A 24,221-nucleotide genomic window follows, 5' to 3' on the forward strand; every position below is an offset into this window, starting at 1 on the left:
TTCTCAGTGACTTCATTATCTATAACTTTGAATAAAGGAACTGTTTTGAAATTTGTAATTATTTGTTTGTTTTTTATATGAATAATACAATTATAATCTTCCAGAAAATCGGATCCTAATAAACCATCGAATTCAATATCAAGGTTGTAAACATAGACTTTGTGGGGATCATTATCTTTGAAATTGATCAGGGTCGATTCAGTGATTAAAACTTTTTGGTCCATGATTTCCTGGACTATTACATTTTCTGGGAATCGGTGAAGGTATTTTTCACAAGTTTTTGGTTTGAATATCGAAATTCCTGCACCTGTATCTATTAAAATTTTGAAGGTATTTGAAAGGTCTTTGATATAGTATAAGTTTTTTGAATTCATGGAGTGAAGTGAACTTACATAAAGCGTTGTTCCGGGAAGTTCAGATCGGGGTTATAATCTTCTAGGTTAATCGATTGGATTTGGGTTTGAATGTCCGATGTTATGTCTTGGGATTGACTGAAATCTGAAGGGGGATGTTGTGTTGGAAGTGAAAGAAAATCCTGGTATCCTGAGATATTTGGATTGTTTATATATTGGTCTTGTTGGTCATTTTGGTCATATTCATCGTATTGGTTGTATTGATCATATTGGTTGTATTGATCGTATCGTTCAAGTTGTTCCTGCGGGCATTGACCATTATCAGTATAATAGTCATTTTCTTGGCTACTAGCTGTATAGTAGTTCTCATACTCTGTGTTATAATCTTGGAGAGGTTGTGATTCTTCATATTTAACGCAATGTGTTCTTTGTTGATTTGAGTTGGGGTTGCGTTGAATTACTGAGGGACGATTCTGGTTTTGGTTTTGGGAATTTGGCCTAGGTGGGGTATTTTGGAATTGCGGTCTTTGTTGATTGTTTTGAAATTGTGGTCTTTGTTGATTGGTTTGAAAATTCGTTTGAGGACGGTTTTGTTGGGGAAAATTTGGTTTCGGAAAGTTCGTATTTTGGAAGGAATTTGTGTTATTTGGTGGTGGTCGTTGTCTTTGGCAGCATTCGTTCGACAAATAACCAAAGCGTCCACAAAAGTTACACGTTCTTGAAGACTGAGGTTGTTGGGGTCTTTTGGAAATGTTGTTCTTCGGTTGGTTATGTTTGTCATGCTTTTGGTTTTCGAAATACGAAAGTTGGAGTTCTCTCCTGATTCGCATATGTGCTTCGAGCATGTCTCTGGGGTTTCCAGCGCGTATGATTTGTCCTAGTCTGGGTTCAAGTCCGGTAAGTAGTGTATTCAGTGTCATGGTTTCGATGAGTCTCGATTGAGCTGTTTTTTGATCAGCAGTGAGAGTAGATTTTTGAATACAAGCGTGCATTTTGGGGTTATGTACTTGTAATCTGTTGAAAAATATCAACGCGGTTCCATTTGGTAACTGTTTTAGTCTTTGCAGGTCTTGGATTAAGGAGGTGAGATCTCGGGTATCACCAAAGTTTAAATTCAGTAGGTGTCTGATCTCTTGATATATTTCGGGGTTTCGAGAGCTTATCAGTTGGGCAGCTCTTCCGCGAAGTTTATTTTTAATATGTATTGTCAAAAGATTTCTTTGATTGCGAGTTGACATTTGGTATGCACAATCGCAAGCATTTGTAAAGGTTGTTAGAAATATTTGGTCTCCTTCAAACTCAGGGACGATCGAAAATATTTCCGACAATTTATATGGTTCAATTTCGGGAATAGGTTCAGGGATTGGTTCAGGGGCATTTTCGTTGTCAGGCATATCGCTCAATGAATCGATTCACTGGACTATAATAAATAAATCAATAATAGCAATACTCAATACCTTTTTGTTAATCGAACAGTACGATTATTTTGATGATAATTGATCTGTGCAATTATCAACAATTGGTTTTACAATAAGCCAATAATCAATCTGTTTGATTATTGCAAATGAAATAAAATTCAATACAATGAACGAGATGAATCTTTGTTGACTTACAGTATTTGTTTCATGGGTGATTCGTTTTGTTCTCGAAGTTTTCCACCAGGGGCTTCACCAGGTGTTCTTTCCGTGGTTTCCTTCAAGTGATGACTCCTCGGGTTCTCTTGGTTCTCGCTTTCTCGAAGGGCTCGGTTCTTTGTTTCCTCGAAGGGCTTGGTTCTTTGATTCCTTGAAGGATTGGAATCCACCACTGCCAGTTAGAATTTTCTTGTTCTAGCAATGTTCAGGAATCCTACCGACGGCGCCAATTTGTTATATCTTGTTTTTCACAATCCACTTTTCAAAAATTGGTTTATTTCTTCATAAACACTTTATTATAATATTTGAATATGATGTGAAAAACTTGGAACATTAACTGAATAAGTAATTGATATGAACTATACTTGAGAATGATTAAATCGTTAATGAACGTCTTTTTGACCTCGCAGGGTCTATTTATATGTTTGGTATGAAAAACAATATTTGAACAGTGTCAGCAATTGCTTTGTCTGGAGCACAAGTGTTCATCTTGCTGATACTGCACAATTAGCACTTTTCGCAGGAAGCTGTAATTCGCATATAACATGTATATGGCTTGCCATAAATGTATTTTGTATATAAGGTGGTCACACGTTGAAAACATTTCGATTTTTTCACGTAACTGGATATATGTCTGATAGTTTTTTATTTTTCAGCTGCTATATCTATTAGTCATGTGAGTATCTTCTAGGAGCACGCCTTAAATTATATTGATTATTCGCTTGCCTAAGGCATATCAAGAAATGTTATGGTTCTTGAAAAAAATACTTTCAATATATCACTCATGTAATGAGTATATATTCTTCAAACAATCGTGAACTCATCTAGGGATTTAATATGTTATATAGTTGCTCCAACTAGAGTTTCTAACTATGATCATTCAAGACACAATTTCACCTAATGAATGTTAATATATATGCATAGCTTCAATCAATATTTTTTTCAGATGAGTATTAATCTAGATCTTGATGTAACTAATATAAACAAAGACTTGAGTACTTATGAACTCCCAATATTTGGAAGAATTTTCACAACTAGCAACAATACGAATGGGGATACTTTTATCTACACATTGAAAATTAAAAAAGAAGCCGATATTACAATATATGGGTGAGTAATAATTATATTATATCTATGAACTACTCGTATCATTTTGGAATACTATGACTCAACTCAACTCAACTTTGATTTTTTTCTGAAACAGTGAATTAATGATAAACCAATCCGTATAGCACAGTTCATGAAAATGTTACTATATATTAATTTCTTTTTTCAGAAAGAGTGAGCAGAAAGGTAACTCCTTTGGCAATGCCACTACTGAATTCACACACATCTACAAAGTAAGTGAAAATCAATTTTTCATTCAACCAAGTCCCAGGTTCAACCTGACCATAATAAATACTCAATTTCTTTTGAATTTCTCCAAATTCACCAATCATTTCATCACTAACAGAAACGATCTCATTTTCTTTCAATGACGACATCCAAGTGAAACCAAGGAGCCGCGTTTCGAACTACTGACGAAGGTCAATTTCTTACTCAAACAATCTTTTCCACGAACGACGCGCATATATTTGTCGACTCGATAAAATAAACTACTGCATCCGGTGACTCATCTATTTTTTCACGAAGTCGATCATGACGTCATTCCCCCCCAAGAAATACACGACTCGGAGTGAATAGCCTGCATTCCATCAGTTCGGACTTCCATTGTCTAATATAATATAAATTGATGTGGAATCCCTGAAAGAATCTGTAAAAAATTCAAAAGGTTAGCTGAAAAATAATAATTTCATGAAACAAAAAACTGAAATTACAAAGAAATAACATACAAGCGACAACCTAAAAAAATTTAAAAATTTAACTATCAGCATGGGCTGAAAATTAAAAAAAAATGAAAAAATATTATCAACAAGAAATTAAAATTAAAAATTAAACGATTCCAAACCAAGTTACTTCACGACGTTTCGATTGTTGGTCTTCGGGTGATGATAAACAAACGTTGAGTAGCCTGGGCAAACTGCGCACTATTCTCTTCGAAGCAGCATGACCACATTTTATTCGGGAAAACTACCTACAGTGTCATTGAAAATCTACTGAAATCTACTGCAATATATTTGAAGTGCACCAACATAGTTAAAATTTAAGTTTTTGACAGCTAGGTGGCGCTTGTGAAGACATTTGAATAGCATGAGTGAATCTAGAAAGCCTTGGCCAGCGTATAGAAGTATTTACTTCTATACAGTGTGTTAACTCCTATACGGTGTGGCGTGTGGCCTTCTTACGGGTATGGCCAATGGGCGTGGTCTAATACTTGAAATAACAAGGTGCTTTCTAGTTGCTTTCTTTTTTGTTGGTTAGGTATTAGATTTCAAGATTCAAAAACAGAAATGTTTCCATGTTTGAAATGAAGTGAACATAACTGCGCGCATTCCTGGGCGGTGAGTTATGCACCCACGCACTTGAAAACTCTCAAACATGTTTTTATATAATGTTTCCACATAACAATGAATCAGGAGACCTCGACAGCAATTTCGATTCTCACCTCATGCGTCCATACACCATCGTCGCCATCTGCCACACATACAACAACCATTCGCAACAAGAACAACACATCTCTATGTTTTTTCAACATAAAAGCCAATCAGCACGCATCTCATCTCTGACAGTTATTTTTGCCAGGCTCTCCCAACACAACAACCAGTAGCCTCACGACTAGCCAAGACCACCCCGCCCACCATCATTCACCCAACAACCTATAGAAAATCGAACCAGCACACCTCCATGTGCTGGTTCGATTTGCCGATATTGCCATTTTTTGTCAGCAATAATATACCACATTCGATTAATAACAGCCAGCGTCATCTTTCACACGACCAATGACAGCAAACAATACTACAATGTGGCATCAGACACTAAAAATCTCAGTTACCAACACGAACAATTGATGCGGTGAACCACCGCATCAACCCCATTCGACATAGACCGACATTCGATCTTAAGCGACGGAAATTTTCAAGACCCAGCGTATATGTCAAAATCTAATGCAGATTCAAGGCCAAAATAATATGCTGACTTCAGGCCACCTCCAGTGGCCTTGAAGTGGCCTAGAATCCGCATAGCCCTACTATTAGATATCTTCCTTTTTTTCAACTTCAACACCTTGTATTTTCATAATGGAACATTTTTGGACCATAAATCATGTAGTAACCTATCATTTATTTTTCATGAAGATCATTAAGGAACATCTTGTTCAGCATTTTATAGATTTTATAGATGAAAGGTACTTTCGCAGTTCATCTAGGTTAATTTATGTTAAATCCAAAGTGGGTTGGTCTTTTCGACCCTCCATCGTAACCCGCAAGGGTCTATTCACACTTGACCAAATAAACCCAGCTTCTTAACGAAGCCAATTAGTTTGTATGGTGAGCGGTCTTTCAGGTCAGATAGTAAGAGTACGGCTCTTCCGAACTTTAAAAACCTGATTCAGTCCCAAGCGGGGTAGGCACAAAGTATGTGCTCTGCTGTTTCATCATTTTCCAAACAGAGGCGACACACACCATCTTCTGGCAGTCCGAATCTCTGCATATGATGATTCAATCAGATGACAGTGACCTGTAAGAAGGCCTGTTAGACATCTTAGCTGATCCCTACTGTAGTTCAACATCTGTTTGGTATCAAGCTTGGAAGGGTGAATAAACGCCTTGGAGTGAGCAAATCCTGGAAGATTCTGCCAGAAGTCCATTGGCGTGAAGTTATCCACAGATTTCTGGCCACACATGCTGACGTAGAGAAAAATAAAGATCTGTGGTTGGGATACGAAATTATTAGCACCCGCACTAATATCTGTGGCTGGAAATACCTATCACTATAGGTTGAACGTGCAATTATTACGACTATTTGGTGTATAACTTTTTTAAGTTATTCTCATTAACAATACAGATTTAGGGAAGAATAATATTGGAAATATCAGACTAACTTTCCAATACCCCACGTAGAAATGATACCCGATGATGTGCACTCATCAAAATCATACAACTTCCATAGTTTCTTGGGTAGATCAACATAATGTAAACCGTAATGTAAACAGATTTTGAGAATAAAATTGTTAAAACGATCAGACTAACTTTTTAAACCCCTTGTAGAAACGGAACCAGATGACGTGTGTGCATAAAAATCAAACAAGTGTTATGGAATCTCGGGTAGATAATTGTAATGATACTGTTATCATTACAATTATCTTGTCACCCATACAGATTTCCAGGAAAAAAATGTTGAAACAATCAGACTCTCTTTTTAAAACACTTTGTATAATTGGAATCAAATTATGTGCGTTCATGAAAATCACGCAATTATTATTGAATTTCGGGTAGATCAACATAGTGAAAACCGTTTTCTTGTCACCCATAGAGATTTCCAAGAAAAAATCGTTGCAACAATCAGACTGACTTTTTTAAACCCCTTGTAGAATTGGAACCAGATGATGTGCGTGCATAAAAATCGAACAAGTGTTATGGAATGTTGGGTAGATTGACGTAGTGGGAACCGTTTTCTTGTCACACATATACATTTTGAGAATAAAATTGTTGGAACAATCAGGTTAACTTTTCAAAACCCCTTGTAGAATTGGAACCAGATGATGTGCGTGCATTAAAATCGAACAAGTCTCATGGAATCTAGGGCATATTGACCTAGTGATAACAATTTTCTTGTCACCCAAACAGAAAAAAATTGTTGAAACAATCGGACTCATTTTTTGAGATTCCTTGTAGAATTGGAATCAGAAGATGTGCGTTCATGAAAATCACACAACTCTTATAAAATCTTGCTAGATAAACATAGTAAAAACCATTTGCTTGTGACCCATACAGATTTCCATAAAAAAATTGTTGCAACAATCAGACTAACTTTTCAAAACCCCCTGTAGAATTGGAACCAGATGATGTGCGTGCATTGAAATCAAACAAATTTCATGGAGTCTTAGGTAGAGTGAGGTTATGATAACAATATTCTTGTCACCTTAACTAGTCTTATGAAAATTTGGATAGATTGATGTAGTGATAACACTCATCTTGTCGCCCATACAGATTTCCAGGAAAAATTTCTGTAACAATCAGACTCACTTTTTAAAACCCCTTGTAGAATTGGAACCAGATGATGTGCGTTCATGAAAATGACGTAAGTGTTATAGAATTTCGGGTAGATTGACCTAGTCAAAACGCTTTTCTTGTCACCCATACAGATTTCGAGAAAAAAATTGTTGAATCAATCAGACTAAAATTTTGAAACCCCTTGTAGAATTGAAACCAGACGATGTGCGTGCATTAAAAATCTAAATAGTCTTGTGGTATCTTGGGTAGATTGACGTAGTGGTAACAATTTTCTTCTCACCCTAACAGATTTTGAGAAAAAAAAAGTTCAAACAATCAGACTCACTTTTTAAAACACCTTGTAGAATTGAAACCATATAATGTGCGTTCATGAAAATCACATAACTCTCATAGAATCTTGGGTAGATCAACATAGTGAAAACCGTTTTCTTGTCACCATACAAATTTCCATAAAAAATTGTTGCAAAAATCAGACTAACTTTTTGAAACCCCTTGTAGAATTGGAACCAGATGATGTGCGTGCATAAAAATCGAACAAGTCTCATGGAATCTTAAGTAGATTTTTGTGCAAGGAAATTCTACTTGTTAGCTGCTTAACGTTTGACTGGGGGTGTACTCCTTACCATAATCGCATCCCCTGGAACTCTGGTGAGTTTACTAGGCAGCGCAAGAAATACCAGGTCGTCTAGAGGTTATTAATTGGAATCCAAATATGAAGAAAACGGTTGGAACAAATCAGATAACGCCGGTTTCTTCAAGAGAAACAACTATGAGAGCCTCCACGTCGACGAAAACTACTCCTGACCAACATTCATCAGTTAGGGCGAATTCAGGAGGGAAGCTCCCTCACAGCTCCGGGAGCAAAACAACACCGGGTTCCGGCCCGGATTCGCTCATGAGTGAGCAAAGTAAGAAGAAAACTGTTACCGTGACCCAAACCGGTGGACAGGGCTCACTCCGCGCGCCACTGGAGCCACACCAGTGTGATAAGTGTGGTCAAGTAAGTGGCTCACAGCGAGCGTTACTGCGCCACAAGCAAACTTGTGGAATTAGAGACAGGCAGCACTGCATGCACTGTGGAAAATTTTACGAAACTTTCGGGGGAGTCAGATTACACGAGAGAAGGGCTCACCCTGAGAAATACCATCAGGAGTTGCAGATACAGATCCCTGAGGAAGAGTCAGCTGTGATGAGACGCCTGGCCGCTATTGAAGCAACCACACCGCCAGGCCGCCCATTTATATCGTACATGGAAAGTGCAACGAAGCTGACAAAAGGTCAGATCCGCCATAAGCGTTGTAAACCCCTATATGCCACGCTATTGGCCGAAGCCAGGGATACGGCGAGGAGGAACTCTTTAACTGGTCTCCTTGCCGGAAACCGCAATTCCGGGAATACTGATAAAGCCAATACACCAACGGCTCGAGCGGATGCAGTGCTGACCTCGACGACATTAGAAGAAGCCAGGAGAACAACGGCTGAAGTTGGCGCAGTGGAACATGACAAAGAAGGAGAGCTTCTACATCACATCTCCCTAACGGACATTACAACTGATCCGGAACATTTTGACGGAAATGTTACATCGGGTGCCGAAGAAATCGAGTTGGAAACAACTACTTACGCCACCCCAACAGACGATGTGCGTGCATTAAAAATCTAAATAGTCTTGTGGTATCTTGGGTAGATTGACGTAGTGATAACAATTTTCTTGTCACCCAAACAGATTAAAAAAAAATTGTTGAAACAATCAGACTCATTTTTTGAGATTCCTTGTAGAATTGGAACCAGGAGATGTGCGTTCATGGAAGTCACACAACTCTAATAGAATCTTGGGTAGATCAACATAGTGAAAACCGTTTTCTTGTCACCCATAAGTACAGATTTCGAAAATAAAATTGTTGAAACGATCAGACTAACTTTTTTAAACCCCTTGAGGAATTGGAACCAAATGATGTGCGTGCATAAAAATCGAACAAGTCTTATGGAATCTCGGGTAGATTAACGTAGTGATAACAGTAATCTTGTCACCTATACAGATTTCCAGGAAAAAATGTTGTAAAAATCAGACTCACTTTTTAAAACACCTTGTAGAATTGGAACCAGATGATGTGCGTTTATGAAAATCACACAACTCTTATAGAATCTTGAGTAGATCAACATAGTGAAAACCGTTTTCTTGTTACCCATACAGATTTCGAAAAAAAAAATTGTTGAAACAATCAGACTAACTTTTCAAAACCCCTTGTAGAATTGGAAATAGATGATGTGCGTGCATTGAAATCGAACAAATCTCATGGAGTTGTGTGATTTTCATGAATGCACATCATCTGGATCCAATTCTACAAGGTGTTTTAAAAAGTGAGTCTGATTTTTTACTTGTTTTCCTGGAAATCTGTATGGGTGACAAGACAACTATTATCGCTACGTTAATCTACCCGAGATTCCATAACCCTTGTTCGATTCTTATGCACGCACATCATCTGGTTCCAATTCTACAAGGGGTTTCAAAAAGTTCAATTGTTGCAACAATTTTTTATGGAAATCTGTATGGGTGACAAGAAAACGGTGTTCACTATGTTGATCTACCCAAGATTCTTTAAGAGTTGTGTGATTTTCATGAACACACATCATCTGGTTCCAATTCTACAAGGTGTTTTAAAAAGTGAGTCTGATTTTTACAACATTTTTTCCTGGAAATCTGCATGGGTAACAAGATAACTGTTATCACTATGTTAATCTACCCGAGATTCCATGAGACTTGTTCAATTTTTATGCACGCACATCATCTGGTTTCAATTTCACAAGGGGTTTAAAGAGTTAGTCTGATCGTTTCAACAATTTTATTCTCGAAATCTGTATGGGTGACAAGAAAACCATTTTCACTTTGTTGATCTACCCAAGATTCTATGAGAGTTGTGTGATTTTCATGAACGCACATCATCTTGTTCCAGTTCTACAAAGAATTTCAATAAATGAATCTGATTGTTTCAACAATTTTCTTTTTTGAAATCTGTTTAGATGACAAGAAAACTGTTATCGCCAAGTTAATTTACTCAAGAAACTATGGAAGTTGTGTGATTCTCATGAACGCATATCATCGGGAGTCATTTCTACATTGAGTATTGGAAAAAAAGTCTGATATTTCCAATATTATTCTTTCCTAAATCTGTATTGTTGATGAGAAAACGGTTATCAACGCGTCAATCTACTCAAGATTCTATAAAAAATTTATACACCAAATCGTCTCAATAATTTCACGTTCAACCTATAGTGAATAAGTATTTCCAGCCACAGATATTAGTACGAGTGCTTATAATTTCATATCCCAACCACAGATTTTTATTTTCCTCTACGTCAGCATGTGTGGCCAGAAATCTGTGGATAACTTCACGCCAATCAGAAGTCCATAAATCTTCTTGCCATCCAGGTGTTCAATCTGTGTTTGGCAAAGCCTAAAGCAATGCCAATGATAGGTTCTGGTCCGATGAAGCTGCTTGGAGCACCCTCCTTTGCAAGGGAGTGAGCAGCCTCATTGCCTTTCAGGCCAATATAGCCAGGAATCCAGACCAGAGACAATCTGTTAAATCTTCCTATAGAGAAGAGTCGTTTTTGGCAATTTACTACCAATTTAGACGTTGCCTGGTAGGAGCCAAGAGCTTCCAACACCGCTTGACGCTCCGAGAATATTTTTATTGACTTGTGAATGAGGTTGGATTCTTCCAATCTCTCCGCACACAATTCAAAAGCGTAATTTTCTGCTTGAAATACAGTCGCATAGGTTCCTAGGCAGGTTGATATATCTGTCCTGGGTCTGCGACTGAAAACACCTGCACCAGAACTGGAAGGTGTTTTTGATCCATCTGTAAACCAGTAACTATCTGCTCTTAATATTTCCTTCTCCCGGAGGATCCACTCCTCTCTACTCGGGAACAGTAATTTATAAGGCAGTTCGTAGTTGACAGTTGGACGCATAAAGTCAGAGGTCATGTCCAGAATGATGTGACTTCCAGTGTCAACCAACACTATTGCACTCTGCATTAAATTGATTTGTGGAATTGGCAAGTCTATATGCAGTCCATCTATCCTCTCTTTCCAGAAAAATGTGGAGAGAAGGTAGATCTAGAAAGATCTCCATGGACGCTGACGGTGTATTGATGAGACCACTGATGGCCAGACAAGTCTGTCTCTGTGAGCCAAAGACCTTCGCCTGGGCCGTTTTCTGTAAAGCCTTCGGCCACCAGAATATTGCACCATGAGTGCACCATTGGTCTGACAATCATCACTTAAATCCAATGGATTTGTTGGGACCTAAACCCCATGTTTTACCACAAATCCTTTGACATGGTCATAGGGACAGTCTGGCTTTTATCAAGGACATTGCCAAGATATTTCACCTCCGTTCCAAATGGAATAACCTCACCATTGAGAAAAAGTGGTGTTAGATCGTCCAATTTTCTCCTCCTAGTGAAGGGGATTATCGCAGTTTTGCTGGGGTTGAAAGGCATGTGCTCCCTCAGGCACGTGCTTTGGAGGATATTACAAGCTACCCCTTGACGACGTTTATCTATCACAAACATACAAAAAATCAAATAATCACTCTTCATAATATCAGTTTAGATATATTCACAGTTATATGTTTGATTATTTTGTCTTCATATACGAAAAATTCAAAGAACTCTGTTTTTTTTTTTCAGATTGAAAAGACCGGAGTGAGCCCGATAGAAATGATAACTGTTAAAATAAATATTCCCCATTATTACATTACTCCTTCAGCCAAAATACCCTTCTTGACATTATATAATCCTAAAACAACTCTCGGCAATCAACTTGGAACGTGTCGAAGCGTTTTTACCGAGGGTATTCAGTTAGAAAACATTCCTGAAAGACGTAAAAGACAGGTGGAAGTCTTCCAAAATATTTCACAAACCAATCGAAAGGAAGATATAAAAATAAATGATGAAGAAATCACTATTTTTTCAAACACAACTTTCTATCTCAACTGCAGCACCAACGAAGTCCTATGTTCTGAAGTTTTGTGCACGATTGGCCCTTTTGATAAGAGAAAACTTGCTGTTATTGAAATTAAAATGCTCTTAAACATTTCTACTATCATTGGTGAGTATATTTACTATGTTCTCAATATTGAAAAACTCAGTACATTTCCCACATATTACCTAAGAGAGGGGGAGGGAATATATAATTGTCTACAAGAATTAATATCATATAAACATAAATAAAGGTTACAAGTTCAAAATAGCTACAAATTTTTACTTCTTGAATTTATCTCAGATGCATTAAGTTCGTATTTGAATAACACTTCGCCATCAGTTTTTCATTTAACAATTCACAAAACGTATTGTAAATTGTTTCACTATACAATAACGTCTTCAGGCGTGTTTCAATACGAACCAAAATTTTATAAAGACTTTTCATATATATCACTGATTGGAATCATAATAACTTTCATTATCACCAATTAAGTTTTCAGAAAACAAATTCAATAAATAAGACATATTCGAATAAATTCAGACAATGAGCAATCGTTTCGAATATATCTGTTACTCAATACTTCAAAAGTTTCAATCCTTTCCCAAAGGTAATACGTCGTAATCATGAATGAACTCATGACTCACTGTGTGGTTTTTAGGCCACTACGAATCAGCTCAAATAACAAATTCGTAGATAGTATGAGCAGGTGTAAATGTGTCGAACGCTCTCCAAGTAATACCGCGTTCGAAGCAACTTGTCGAAACTTCCATAATGTTCACCGTCGAGCTTAAAGAATGTAACTGGTTGAGAGTACTCGGCAAGAGAAGTTTCCAAGTTCCTTGAATAAAACCTTCTAATATTTGCTGTAGATTTCACAATTCAAAGTATTGTGTTATTGGGTTACAACGAGAAAGTGACGTTACAATCCAAATAATTCGTGAGCCTCATCTTTTTCTGAATGAAAGCTTCTATTTCGGCAATCCCGTAACATCCTCTGTTGGCTTGATGGTAGTATTGAAATTTTGCTCCTTTTTCGATGATTGAAATTAAGTTGTACGAATGGCACGGCTTGAACGTCTATTCATATGCCTTTGTTGAATTTAATACAATAGATTTTTGTCTCTTTTCCAACTCCTATGCTCGATCACTTCATCGGCTTCGTGTCTTCCTTCGAGAGATTGGTGTTATGAATATGCTAACTCATGTCGTTTACAAGCCGCGTCAAACTGATTGATTTCGGGGTCACCACGTGCCGAACGCTGGTTGGCTTATCAGAGTTGAAGGAAGTTTCATTTCCGACGGAACCCCAGGCCTTTACGAATCGAATCTTGTGGTAATCTCAGAGAGAGAGAGAGAGAGAGAGAGAGAGAAAATATTCTCTAGAGTCTACAGGGCTGGAACTCCTATGAGAAGCTTATGGACATGACAAACGCCAATAGAAACGCGAGTATATGCATGGAAGGTAGGAACAAAATAAAATACAAGAACATCATCAAACCAGTGTTTCATTCCGTTGGCGATATGTCATTTGACATATAAAAACAATCCGATGGAGAACATTCATTGCGACAATCCAAATGAATTAGTCAATCACCAGAGGTGTGTGGTAGCTTCCAAATAAGCAGAAAATATTTCGCACAACAACAAAATAGTTGAGCTCAACTGCGAGAAGCCCAAATATGTTTGAATAGTTGAATGAAGATTTATTTGCAACATGAGTGTTCACAAATTTGGTCACAATTCGCGCAGTACTCCTTCACAACCACCTCTCCTTCGTATTCCGCTGGCATTCCACCGTACTCCTGGTAAAGACATGGAAATTTAATCTGTGAAAATCAGCAAAAATCCGATGCTTGATAATGATGCCTCAACCAGGCAGAACGTAGATTCGCAGCTGTAAGCGTTCGCGGGGCATCAGCTAGCAACGCGATCTGTCATAACGCACAACAAACACATTGCGCATACCAGAAAATCTTTAAAGAAAGAAATGAACGTATCGAAACAACGCATAAAGGAACTGAACGAAGCAATGTCGTATATACCTTCGACCTTAGAAAAAGTTAACTTGAAAAAGTTGAAAAAAAATAAGTCAAGTTTGCCTCCAAACAACTATCGCTATTGGAAGGTTGGATGTCAGAACTTTCAAAGAAATACTTGGTGTAATATATGACCGTCGGGTCTGAATTGGCGATGCCTATATACTACTAATGATATACAATAATAATTATCTCAGTTATACTCGCACCAGAAAAATACACCCCTCTATAAATGGGATCATTCAGCCGAGAGTATTTATTTTTTAATTCAGTTTGGTAGCACGAGAGTTGCTGCCACCAGATCAGAAAAAGTTTGAAATCCGTCCTGATCACACGGATTGAGAATTAGTGGGCGACTTGGTCAACAGTTGAATTTTTTACCTTTCTATCGTCGTAAAGCAATGGCTTGGTTATGCCACCAATTATATCCTCAGAGATTGGATTCGGCCATGGCTTAAATGTGTGGTCTTTTAGTGGTATGAGGAAATGACATAATATTAGCAGAGTTTTCACAAACCAACTTCATTGATGAATAGAGTAGGCGGAAAAATCGGATTAAAATTGATAAAATAAAATTAACAAAATTTAATACTGGAGTGTAACCTACACAAAATTATATTGAAACTAACCGTTTATATATGTTTTAGTGAACATTATTTCAACTGTGTGAAATATGAAAGAAGAAGAAACATATAATTATAACCATGTGAAAAATATGAATAAACCACTTTAACAAAATGACAGGATTATTCCTCTGAAAATTGAAATAACATCACTCAGGACGTAGCTTTGCCGTACCTGAATTCTACATCTGATATAAAAACACAATGAAATACAACTCTGAGAAACTATTAAGAGACCCACTTAATCGCTCCTCCCTGTAAAATATAGGGAAATGCTGTAACCTAATGATAACCTAATGAAATGAAAAAGGGAAATTTTCAACAATACCCTAGGTGCCAATTCGAAAATATAAAACACATACGCACATACGCGAATATTTATCAATCTCGAAACACCTCGCAAAACGGTGCCCTGAACTATCTCGTATTTCAGTACCTCCAGAATTCACTCAGAACTTCGTAGGAAGTCCAACCGACCTACTTCTGAGTTCGTACGCTCCCGACTTTTTTACCTCAAGTCACCTAGCCAAATAAACCGCGAATATCCATCACCACTGAAATCCCCTCGCGACCCAGTGTCTTAAAACACTTCAATTGTTTTCTCAGCAACCTCCACAAAGGGGCCAACCGACCCGGCTAAAAGCCCCCAAACGGCCCTAAGGGGCCGCGCACGACTGCCTAATTCTTTCTCAAAAATTTTCAAACTTTACTCTGTTAGGGGATGTAATTCAAATAATCTCATAAAAATTCCCACCAATCAGAAAGTCTTAATTTCCAAACCCGGAACTCTTAACGTCCTCTATATGCACAACGAATAAGTCCGCGAGAATTCCCGACTGGTCCCCGATATTTCTACTGTCGTGAGCCTGCTACTGATATATATATATATATATATATATATATATATATATATATATATATATATATATATATATATATATATAAGTTTGCCACTTTCATGAGTGCTATGTCCGATATCAACTTCTGTTTCTATATCAAGACACTCAATAACTTTCATATTTGTATAATTTCCTGGACCCGGATGTCACGCAGGTAGCTATAGCTGCCTCCGTGGTGATTTTGATAGTTTTCTTGTGAACACGAGATCTATCAACTGAAACCACAAATGTGCGGTTGGCTCCTGTTGGTGGCTCCGTGCATTTGTATTTCTATCTTTTGGTAACCAAGTGTTGCCCATCCTTACACTTGGCTGCACCATACTGATGATGGGCCAAAAGCCCGAAACACGTGTCTATGGTTTGCCACTTTCATGAGTGCTATGTCCGATATCAACTTCTGTTTCTATATATAATATATATATATATATATATATATATATATATATATATATATATATATATATATATATATGATGTGTTGTTTTTCCGGCTGTTCATCCGTTGTGTACTATTCGATAGTCGACGTTTCGCCATCATCTCAGATGGCATTATCAAGACGAGTTACTGCTTCGCTTCGAGAGGTGTAACTGATGTCAGGTTCTTCTTGTGGTGTTTTTATATGGTTTCGCTTGCGTAAGTTGTATGGATTTGTTACCTGTTTTTCTACCTGAGGGTTGTTGATGGCTTTTGGTAGTTCTCCTACCTATTTTTCTACCTGAGGGTTGTTAATGGCTTCTGGCGGTTCTCCTACCTGCGATGGTTCATTATCAATTTGTGGTTGTCTTTGGTGGTTGTTTTTAATTATTGTTTTCCAAATCCTTGGGATGTTTAGTGAGTCATCCCTTTTGTTGATGAGGCCTTGCTTTTCGATTTCGATAGCTTCCCTGATTTGTCGTATTCTTGGGTTTTGCACCTGTGCTATCTGTTTTGTGGACTCAAAATTAATCTTGTGACCTGTTTGTAGATGGTGTTGAAAGAGGGCAGAGGAGGTTTGTTTAGTTCTTATCGAGTTTTTGTGCTCCTGGGTTCTGGCAGATATACGTCTGTTGGTCTGACCGATATATTGTTGTCCACAGTCCTCGCATGTGATGCTATATACTCCTTGGTTTTCTAGGGAAATTCTCTCTTTCGGTCTGGGCAGCCAACTGGATATCGTTTTGTGTGGTTTTTAGGTTGTCCGAATGTTTTTACGTCTTAGTATTCTCCCGATTTTGTCGGTCACACCTTTGATATAAGGTAGTGTCACAGATTGTCTGTCGTGTGGAGAGTCTTCTGTCGATCTAGTGGATGTTTTGTTGGTTCTTCTTTGTCTGTCGATGGCCTTTTGAATGATCTTTGGTCCGTAGCCATTTTGTCGCAGAGCCTTTGTTGTCTCCCCCAATTCTGTTGCCCTGTTTGTTGGTTCTGTTAGGCGGAAACTGCGGGATATTAACGTGTTGGCTACGGATTGTAGCTGGGTAGGGTGGTGGTGTGATGTTGCTTGTAGGTAGCGGTTGGTGTGTGTGGGTTTTCGGTAAACTGTATACCCAAAACTGTATAACCCAATATATATATATATATATATATATATATATATATATATATATATATATGTAATATATATATATATATATATATATATATATATATATATATATAGAGGAGGATATATAGAAGAGAAGGTAGGAATGGAACCAACAAATAATGGGGCTAAGCAGCAAATGAAAGAGTACTCTTTAAAGTTTGTCCAAGCTTTCGGAAATTTCATAAATTGTTTCCATCATCAGGGATGCTACATTTTGAGGGTGTAAGTAATATTAATATATAATTATGAATGGTTAGACTTACAACTTTTTGAGGATGTTTCATACGATGGTAATGTAAAATATTGGACACAACATGATGGATGAACATTGATACAAGACATTTATAAAACTGGTTAAAGGATGTCTAATATTGGATAAAATATTTGTGAAAAACGTTACAGTTTAAAATTAATTTGAAGGAAGAATGTCACATGTCGAAATTTCACAAAACATTAATTTGGAGGGATTGACAGATAGTTGACATGACATATGTCGGTGGTTCTAGTGATAAAAGCTGTTACCAACTTTGACTTGTAAAGAATTATTTTTGGAAATTTCTACCTCTGCAGCTTTTAATAAAGTGAATGTAAGATAATAACATTTGGATTAAAGTATAAAGTACATTATTCTATTAATGCTAGATTGGGTGAATTCATTGAAACATTGTTATATGGATTTTTAGATTTTAGATAAATAATTGGATAATTTTATCCAATATTAGACATCCTTTAACCAGTTTTATAAATGTATTGTATCAATGTTCATCCATCATGTTGTGTCCAATATTTTACATAACCATCGTATGAAACATCCTCAAAAAGTTGTAAGTCTAACCATTCATAATTATATATTAATATTACTTACACCCTCAAATTGTAGCATCCCTGATGATGGAAACAATTTATTAAATTTCCGAAAGCTTGGACAAACTTCAAAGAGTACTCTTTGCTGCTTAGCCCCATTTATTTGTTGGTTTCAGATATTTTATCGAGTTGTATGATACAAATCAAGAATGAAATAATTCGTGGACACAACACTCAAAAAATAGGGGCAAAACTGTATATATATATATATATATATATATATATATATATATATATATATATATATATATATATATATATATATATATATATATATATATATGAATTAAATAAAAAATGCGTTGATTTCTTTGTTGTTTTCATTACTTTAAAAAAATCATTATTAACCTACTTAAAAAATACATTTTAAAAATAGAAAAAATGTAATTTTCCTTCAAACTAAAAAGAAAACAATGGCATGTGATACATCGTTGAATTCGTAATAAAAAATGGAATCAGATACAGGGTGTACTTTTGTTTCGGGTCATATAAAAAAATAAAGTTGATGATGGTTTCTTGAAAACGAAACGTCGGATATAAAATCTAAAAATACCATCGTGTAGTACCTTAAAAGTGCCAATGAAAAAGTGTTATTCGTTTTTTGATATCCTTTCAAATAAAGTCAGAAAAAAATAAAATTGATATTGTCAAATTCTCGTTTTTCCCAAATATCTCAGCAGGCCATGAAAATTCTTCAAGTTTCTAAACGGCATGTAAATAAGCTTTAAAGAACACAACTTTTTCCTAATTTAACCTAAGCTGTATCTCCAACAGGTACTGAGATTCCCATGCTTAGGATCCTTATCTTGGACACACTATATATATATATATATATATATATATATATATATATATATACTGAACTGGTTTTCCGGGTATTTGATCCGTGTAATAATATCACATACACGGGGTAAATAATATATTTTCGACCCTTGACGTTACGATAATGAAATGAATGATGAGGTTGAATTTTCTGAAATAGCAGATGTCTTAAACATCGAGCAGTTAATTTCAACGACGTTTCCTTTGAATGGCTTGGCTCTGGTTGACCTCAAATTATTTCTGAAAGCTGATAAAGGTTCCCTTTTCCTACGAAAACCCATCTGTTTTGATATCCAACTTATTACATTGGAACTCAACAAAGAAATGAGTGCAACCTTGAAACAATCACCATTATCGATTCACCTGCGAAGAAGAATGATGACTCTTCCAAAGAAGAAAGCTGAAGACGTTGAGGAATTTCATATACTTGCTACTAGAAAGTTTCCAAGACGTCGTCACATTATTCAAGGCCTAGATAAAATGTGGCATGTGGATTAAGATTATACGTGGCTGAACAAATCGCAGAATAGCCATCCCACTATAATTATGGTCGTAACTGATTGTTTTTCGACAACATTATGGTGCGTATACCACCATGCGAAAGCGGTCATAGCTTAACGTGTCATCCGAATGCTAAAGTCGATATTATTCAAATATTTCAGCAAGAATGGAATAAATAGATGTCAAATGGCTCGGTTTTGACAGCAAACATAACACTTTGAAAAAGAGCACCGATAAAGTATCACAGCCACAGAGAGAGAGAGAAAGAGAGAGAGAGACACCTACTGATCAGAGTGGAGGGTTAAGCTAACTATTATGAAGTTTTCTACATCGACTTGTCCTTCCCAAAATGAAAGTTCCAAGTAAACCCAAAACTATTAATTCAATGCGCAATCATGGGATATGATTTCTCAGTTCACAACATCACAGAACACAAACCATTGCACACTTTTCATATCTCTTGACCAATACATGAATAAATAAATATAATGAGTCTATTCAGGAACTCCAGCGGAACCAAAACTCTGAAGGAAATCACAATGCACTTTCACTTTCAAAAAAAGTTAATTGATAACCACAATGGAACAATAACCCCTCCTTACTACCATTTGAGGGCATGAAATCCATCAAATCTGATAATACTGAAATTCAAAAATTTAAACACCTTTCTGGAAAATTTGGAGGATACATTAACATTTGCAAAATTAAATACTCTGTAAAACTATATACTCTACACAGCTATGGAGTTTATGAAGTTGAAAAGCAAATAAGGACAGGTTTCTTCGATTCAAAATATGTGTATCTCGTATTTTCATTCAGTTGATTCAGAAGTTTCATTATTTCATTATTATGCAATTTTTTTTTCAAAAATTACTGAAATTTGATCGGAGCAAAAGTCAAAAACGCCGTTTTTGAACTTAATGTGCACTAAAATTCGTTGTAAAAAAAGTATAGAAAGCGTTGGAAAATGTGCGTTAAATATGCCTTACCCAATATATTTTGTACTTTTTTCCGCATCAAATCTGACACAAAAATTATGTCGAAATAGTCGCATTTTGACAATCTTTTCGGCAAAAATTTCAAATTGAGATTAGTAATGGCGGAAAACGATGTTTCATATATCAAAATAGCAACAACAACTTTCAACGAACTCAAAATTTTCCATTTCACCGATTTTCTCATGACTGAACCCTCACCAGTCTGGATCAGATCTTGTTTACCAGCAGTAGATCTTTTCAATATTATGATATGATATTTCATATAAATTAGGTGTGGCAATATGGTAATAGATATAGAAAGTACTTCATGGTAGTTCAGGAGCGAGTCTACTGAGGAGATGGATGTCGAGTTCACGACTCCAACGGAACTCCCTGTAAATTTAATTTAGGAGCGAGTCTACAGAGGAGATGGTTGTGAGTTTACGACTCCAACTGACCTCCCTGTAAATTCAGTTCAGGAGCGAATCTACAGAGGAGATGGATATCGAGTTTACGACTACAACTGACCTCCCTGTAAATTCAGTTGAGGAGCGAGAGCTTCTCAACTCCCCAACTCCTCATCCAACAACTGAACCTCAAAAAAAAAGGTTTGGTGGTGCAGCCAGGAAACGACCGAATCGTCTCCTCAAGAGCGGGGTACCTTATAAAACCGTCTTGCACCAAATTCTTGAGCGGCGTACGCAGAATCTGCCTCAGGTGGAGGAACAAACCCCCCATGAGCAGGTTAGTAAACGTTTGCGCTCAAGTGATGATTCACCAAAACCAGAGGCGAAAAAGCCCTGAATCTAAGGCATCGTCAGGTGTAGCTGACGTCGTGGGAATCAACTTGGGATTCTTGCAACTTGACAATCCGACTACCTCATTAACAGAGAATATACTTTGTGCCTGCCCCGCTGGAGACCGAATCAGGTATATAGAGTTCGGCAGAGCTGTATTCTTACCATCTGACCTGAAAGACCATTCACCATACAAACTAATCGGCTTCGTTAAGAAGTTTATTTGGCCGAGTGTGAATAGGTGTGAGCCACAATAAATCCTTGCGGGTTGCGGTGGAGGGTCGAATAGATCCACTCACTTTGGATCTAACCTAACCTAACCTAACTTCATGGTATCAACTACTGAATTCAAATATAAAAATATTCACAAATATACCTGGGTTCAAGAAGTTTCAATTACTTTCCGATAAGTAAGAATAAATAAATGAAAGATTATTGAAGTTTCGAAATCACAAAAAAAGTTAAAACTGAAATCAATAACTTCTCATATGAGGTCATTTGAAGGAAAGCAGAAAAATGAAGAACACAGGCCACAAATGAAAACAATCGGATTTTAAGTGAAGCATGCGTGAAATTGGATTTCCCTTTATGTCAAAGGGCTAAAATACCTCAAAGTATGTAAAAATTTATGGAAAGCAAGGTTTTCGCTTTCTACGTTTTCAGCTTCATACAAAAGAAATATAGGAGTCTTTCAAAAAAAAAAGAAAGTACTTACTTTAAAAATAAACTCGTCACAAAGATGTGTAGATCTTGCACAGAAGTAACTTTCAGACACAAACTGAAAGAAAAAGCCCTCTCGAAACAACTTCTCACATATAAACATTGAATAACAAGAAAAAAATCACTTTTGAAACAACTACTTTCATATGAACATCGTATTATACAAAAAATACTTTTCCTATTCAGTTTGTACACCAAATATTCGTTACGGAATTGAATCAGATATCATTCACAGAATTGCTACACAATCTGTTGCTACACAAATTGAATTGACTAATAATGAAATTGTATTTTTTTTAGTGTATGTAGTAAAATACTGACGAGGTCATTAGAGGTTACATTCGGGATTTTTTACCGAAAAGAATCTACAAGTTGTTAGTTGCTACGCTTCAAAATTGACTCTAGCTGCTGACAGATTATATTCTCAATATTTTCTTGTTATCTCGAAGATATTTATCTCAATTGATGCATTTTTTATTTTTTGAAATTTTTAGAGGCAGTTGCTGAAAACTTAACTGTGCTTTTTTCCACTCGAGGAGACGTCGAGATCGATATACCAAAGAATTTCATTCAGAGTGGAAATAGGTAAGTTGTTCATAACACGATTTTTTTTATTGTAATATGATTGATAAAGTTATTGAGTGCCTGGGGTTTGTTTAATGGAAAATTGATATTTGGAGATTTTTAATTGATTTCCACAATAACTACCGAAAATACAAAAGGGTAACAAGCATTTTCCTATTTTTGCTTGTATGCAAAATACTATTTTGAGTATCGTTTTACGCCCCAATAGCAGCTTACAGTGGAGCTACAGCCAGTATACAACGTGAAAGATTCAGTATTATAGTTCGTTCAGTATTTTCTGAGAGTAAAAGAATTTCAAGAATGAAAACATGTCGCTACATCAAAGAAAGCAATATAGTCGTCTCAAGCAAATAGCAAAAGCAAAATCATTGATATATGTATACCCTTTATATCCATTCAGGACGCCTCTAACGAGCCATTAAAATAGGGATATGCGACAAAGAACGCGAAAACACGATAAAGAATGCGAAAATACCGCCAAAAGAATCGCTCGATGTTTTTTCTGATATTACGTTTAAGATAGTATTAATAGGCGTCGGACTAGGAGTATTAATATAAATTTTCCATTGATGTATTCTGTATGATGAGAAGATAATCAAAATATGGTGAAAACTAATTTTGTTCAAATATTTTATTTTGGAAAGGACAATTTATATTTGAAATAGTTTTTTATTATTTAAAATTGTTACCTTCTACATATCTATAAAATAATCAGAATATTAAATTTACAAATAAATACAAATGTAGAAAGGGCAAAAAATTACTGTATTTGATAAATTAGCTTTTAGGAAAAAAAATCAATTTGTCATTAACTTGTATTTAAAAAAATTTGCATATTAAGAGAAATATGTATCATCTGGTGACGTTTTAAAGACTCTACATTTTCTTTATCCAACCTATTTAAATCAAAACATTATAATTTGTATTTCAGTAGTGGGGACTTCCACTGTCTAATATATAAAATGATTTGAAATCCCTGAGACACCTAAAAAAGAAGAATTAAAAAATGAATAGCTGAAAATAAAAATTATATTAAGCAAAAACCTGAAATGAAATAACAGTGAAATAAAATACAAGTAAAAATAGAACAATTGAACAAAAATTAAATAAAAATAAAGAAATGAAAAAAGAAAATAAAAATACAAAGTTAAGAGATTCCACGCCACGTTAGTTCACGATTGTTCGATTGTTGGTATCTACAATCGTCTTCGGGTGATGACAAATTATAATTTGTAGTTATGATTCGTCTTCTGATGTAAATAAATTTGATATTATTATTATTATCATTGACACTGATTATATCAAATTGATCGTCGGTATGATGATGAAGATGGATAAAGTATTCGAAATATCACCAGATAAGTATACAAATAGAATAGATATTCGCGGTTAGAAATTTGAACATGTCATTTCGAATTGAACCGCGTTCAGAATTTTGCGTTGTTCGACATTTCGGCTTCGACTTTCGACATTTTCAGGAAGTAGAAAAGTGTAGCTGCACAACACTTTATATATTCTTGTTGGTTTGGAAATGAAGATTCATATTCCTTATTGGAGGCACTCCTTAGAAGATGACAGTACTACCAACTGTCGAAAGCGCTCGCAGATAATTAATAGAAGATATAAAGCTTCAAATCCTTTTTGTAAAATTTAATATTGATATATATATATATATATATATATATATATATATATATATATATATATATATATATATATATATATATATATATATATATATATATA

At 36.0% G+C, this 24,221-nt stretch overlaps 1 protein-coding gene across 1 annotated transcript in view; it reads left to right on the forward strand.

Moving 5' to 3' along the window:
* The window catches only part of LOC111505489 (integrin alpha-PS5), a 184,506-nt gene that overhangs the window by 155,223 nt on the left and 5,062 nt on the right, over positions 1-24,221 (forward strand). Inside the window, exons 15-18 of the mRNA XM_074178103.1 lie at positions 2,934-3,097; positions 3,264-3,327; positions 11,793-12,213; positions 22,385-22,475. Coding sequence (XP_074034204.1) covers positions 2,934-3,097; positions 3,264-3,327; positions 11,793-12,213; positions 22,385-22,475 — 740 coding nt within the window. The remainder of the gene's footprint in view (positions 1-2,933; positions 3,098-3,263; positions 3,328-11,792; positions 12,214-22,384; positions 22,476-24,221) is intronic.

The sequence above is a fragment of the Leptinotarsa decemlineata genome, unplaced genomic scaffold (genome assembly GCF_025532065.1).
Source record: "Leptinotarsa decemlineata unplaced genomic scaffold, Ldec_3_MD MMD2_tig00003348_RagTag_RagTag, whole genome shotgun sequence".
Taxonomy (NCBI): Eukaryota; Metazoa; Arthropoda; class Insecta; order Coleoptera; family Chrysomelidae; genus Leptinotarsa; species Leptinotarsa decemlineata.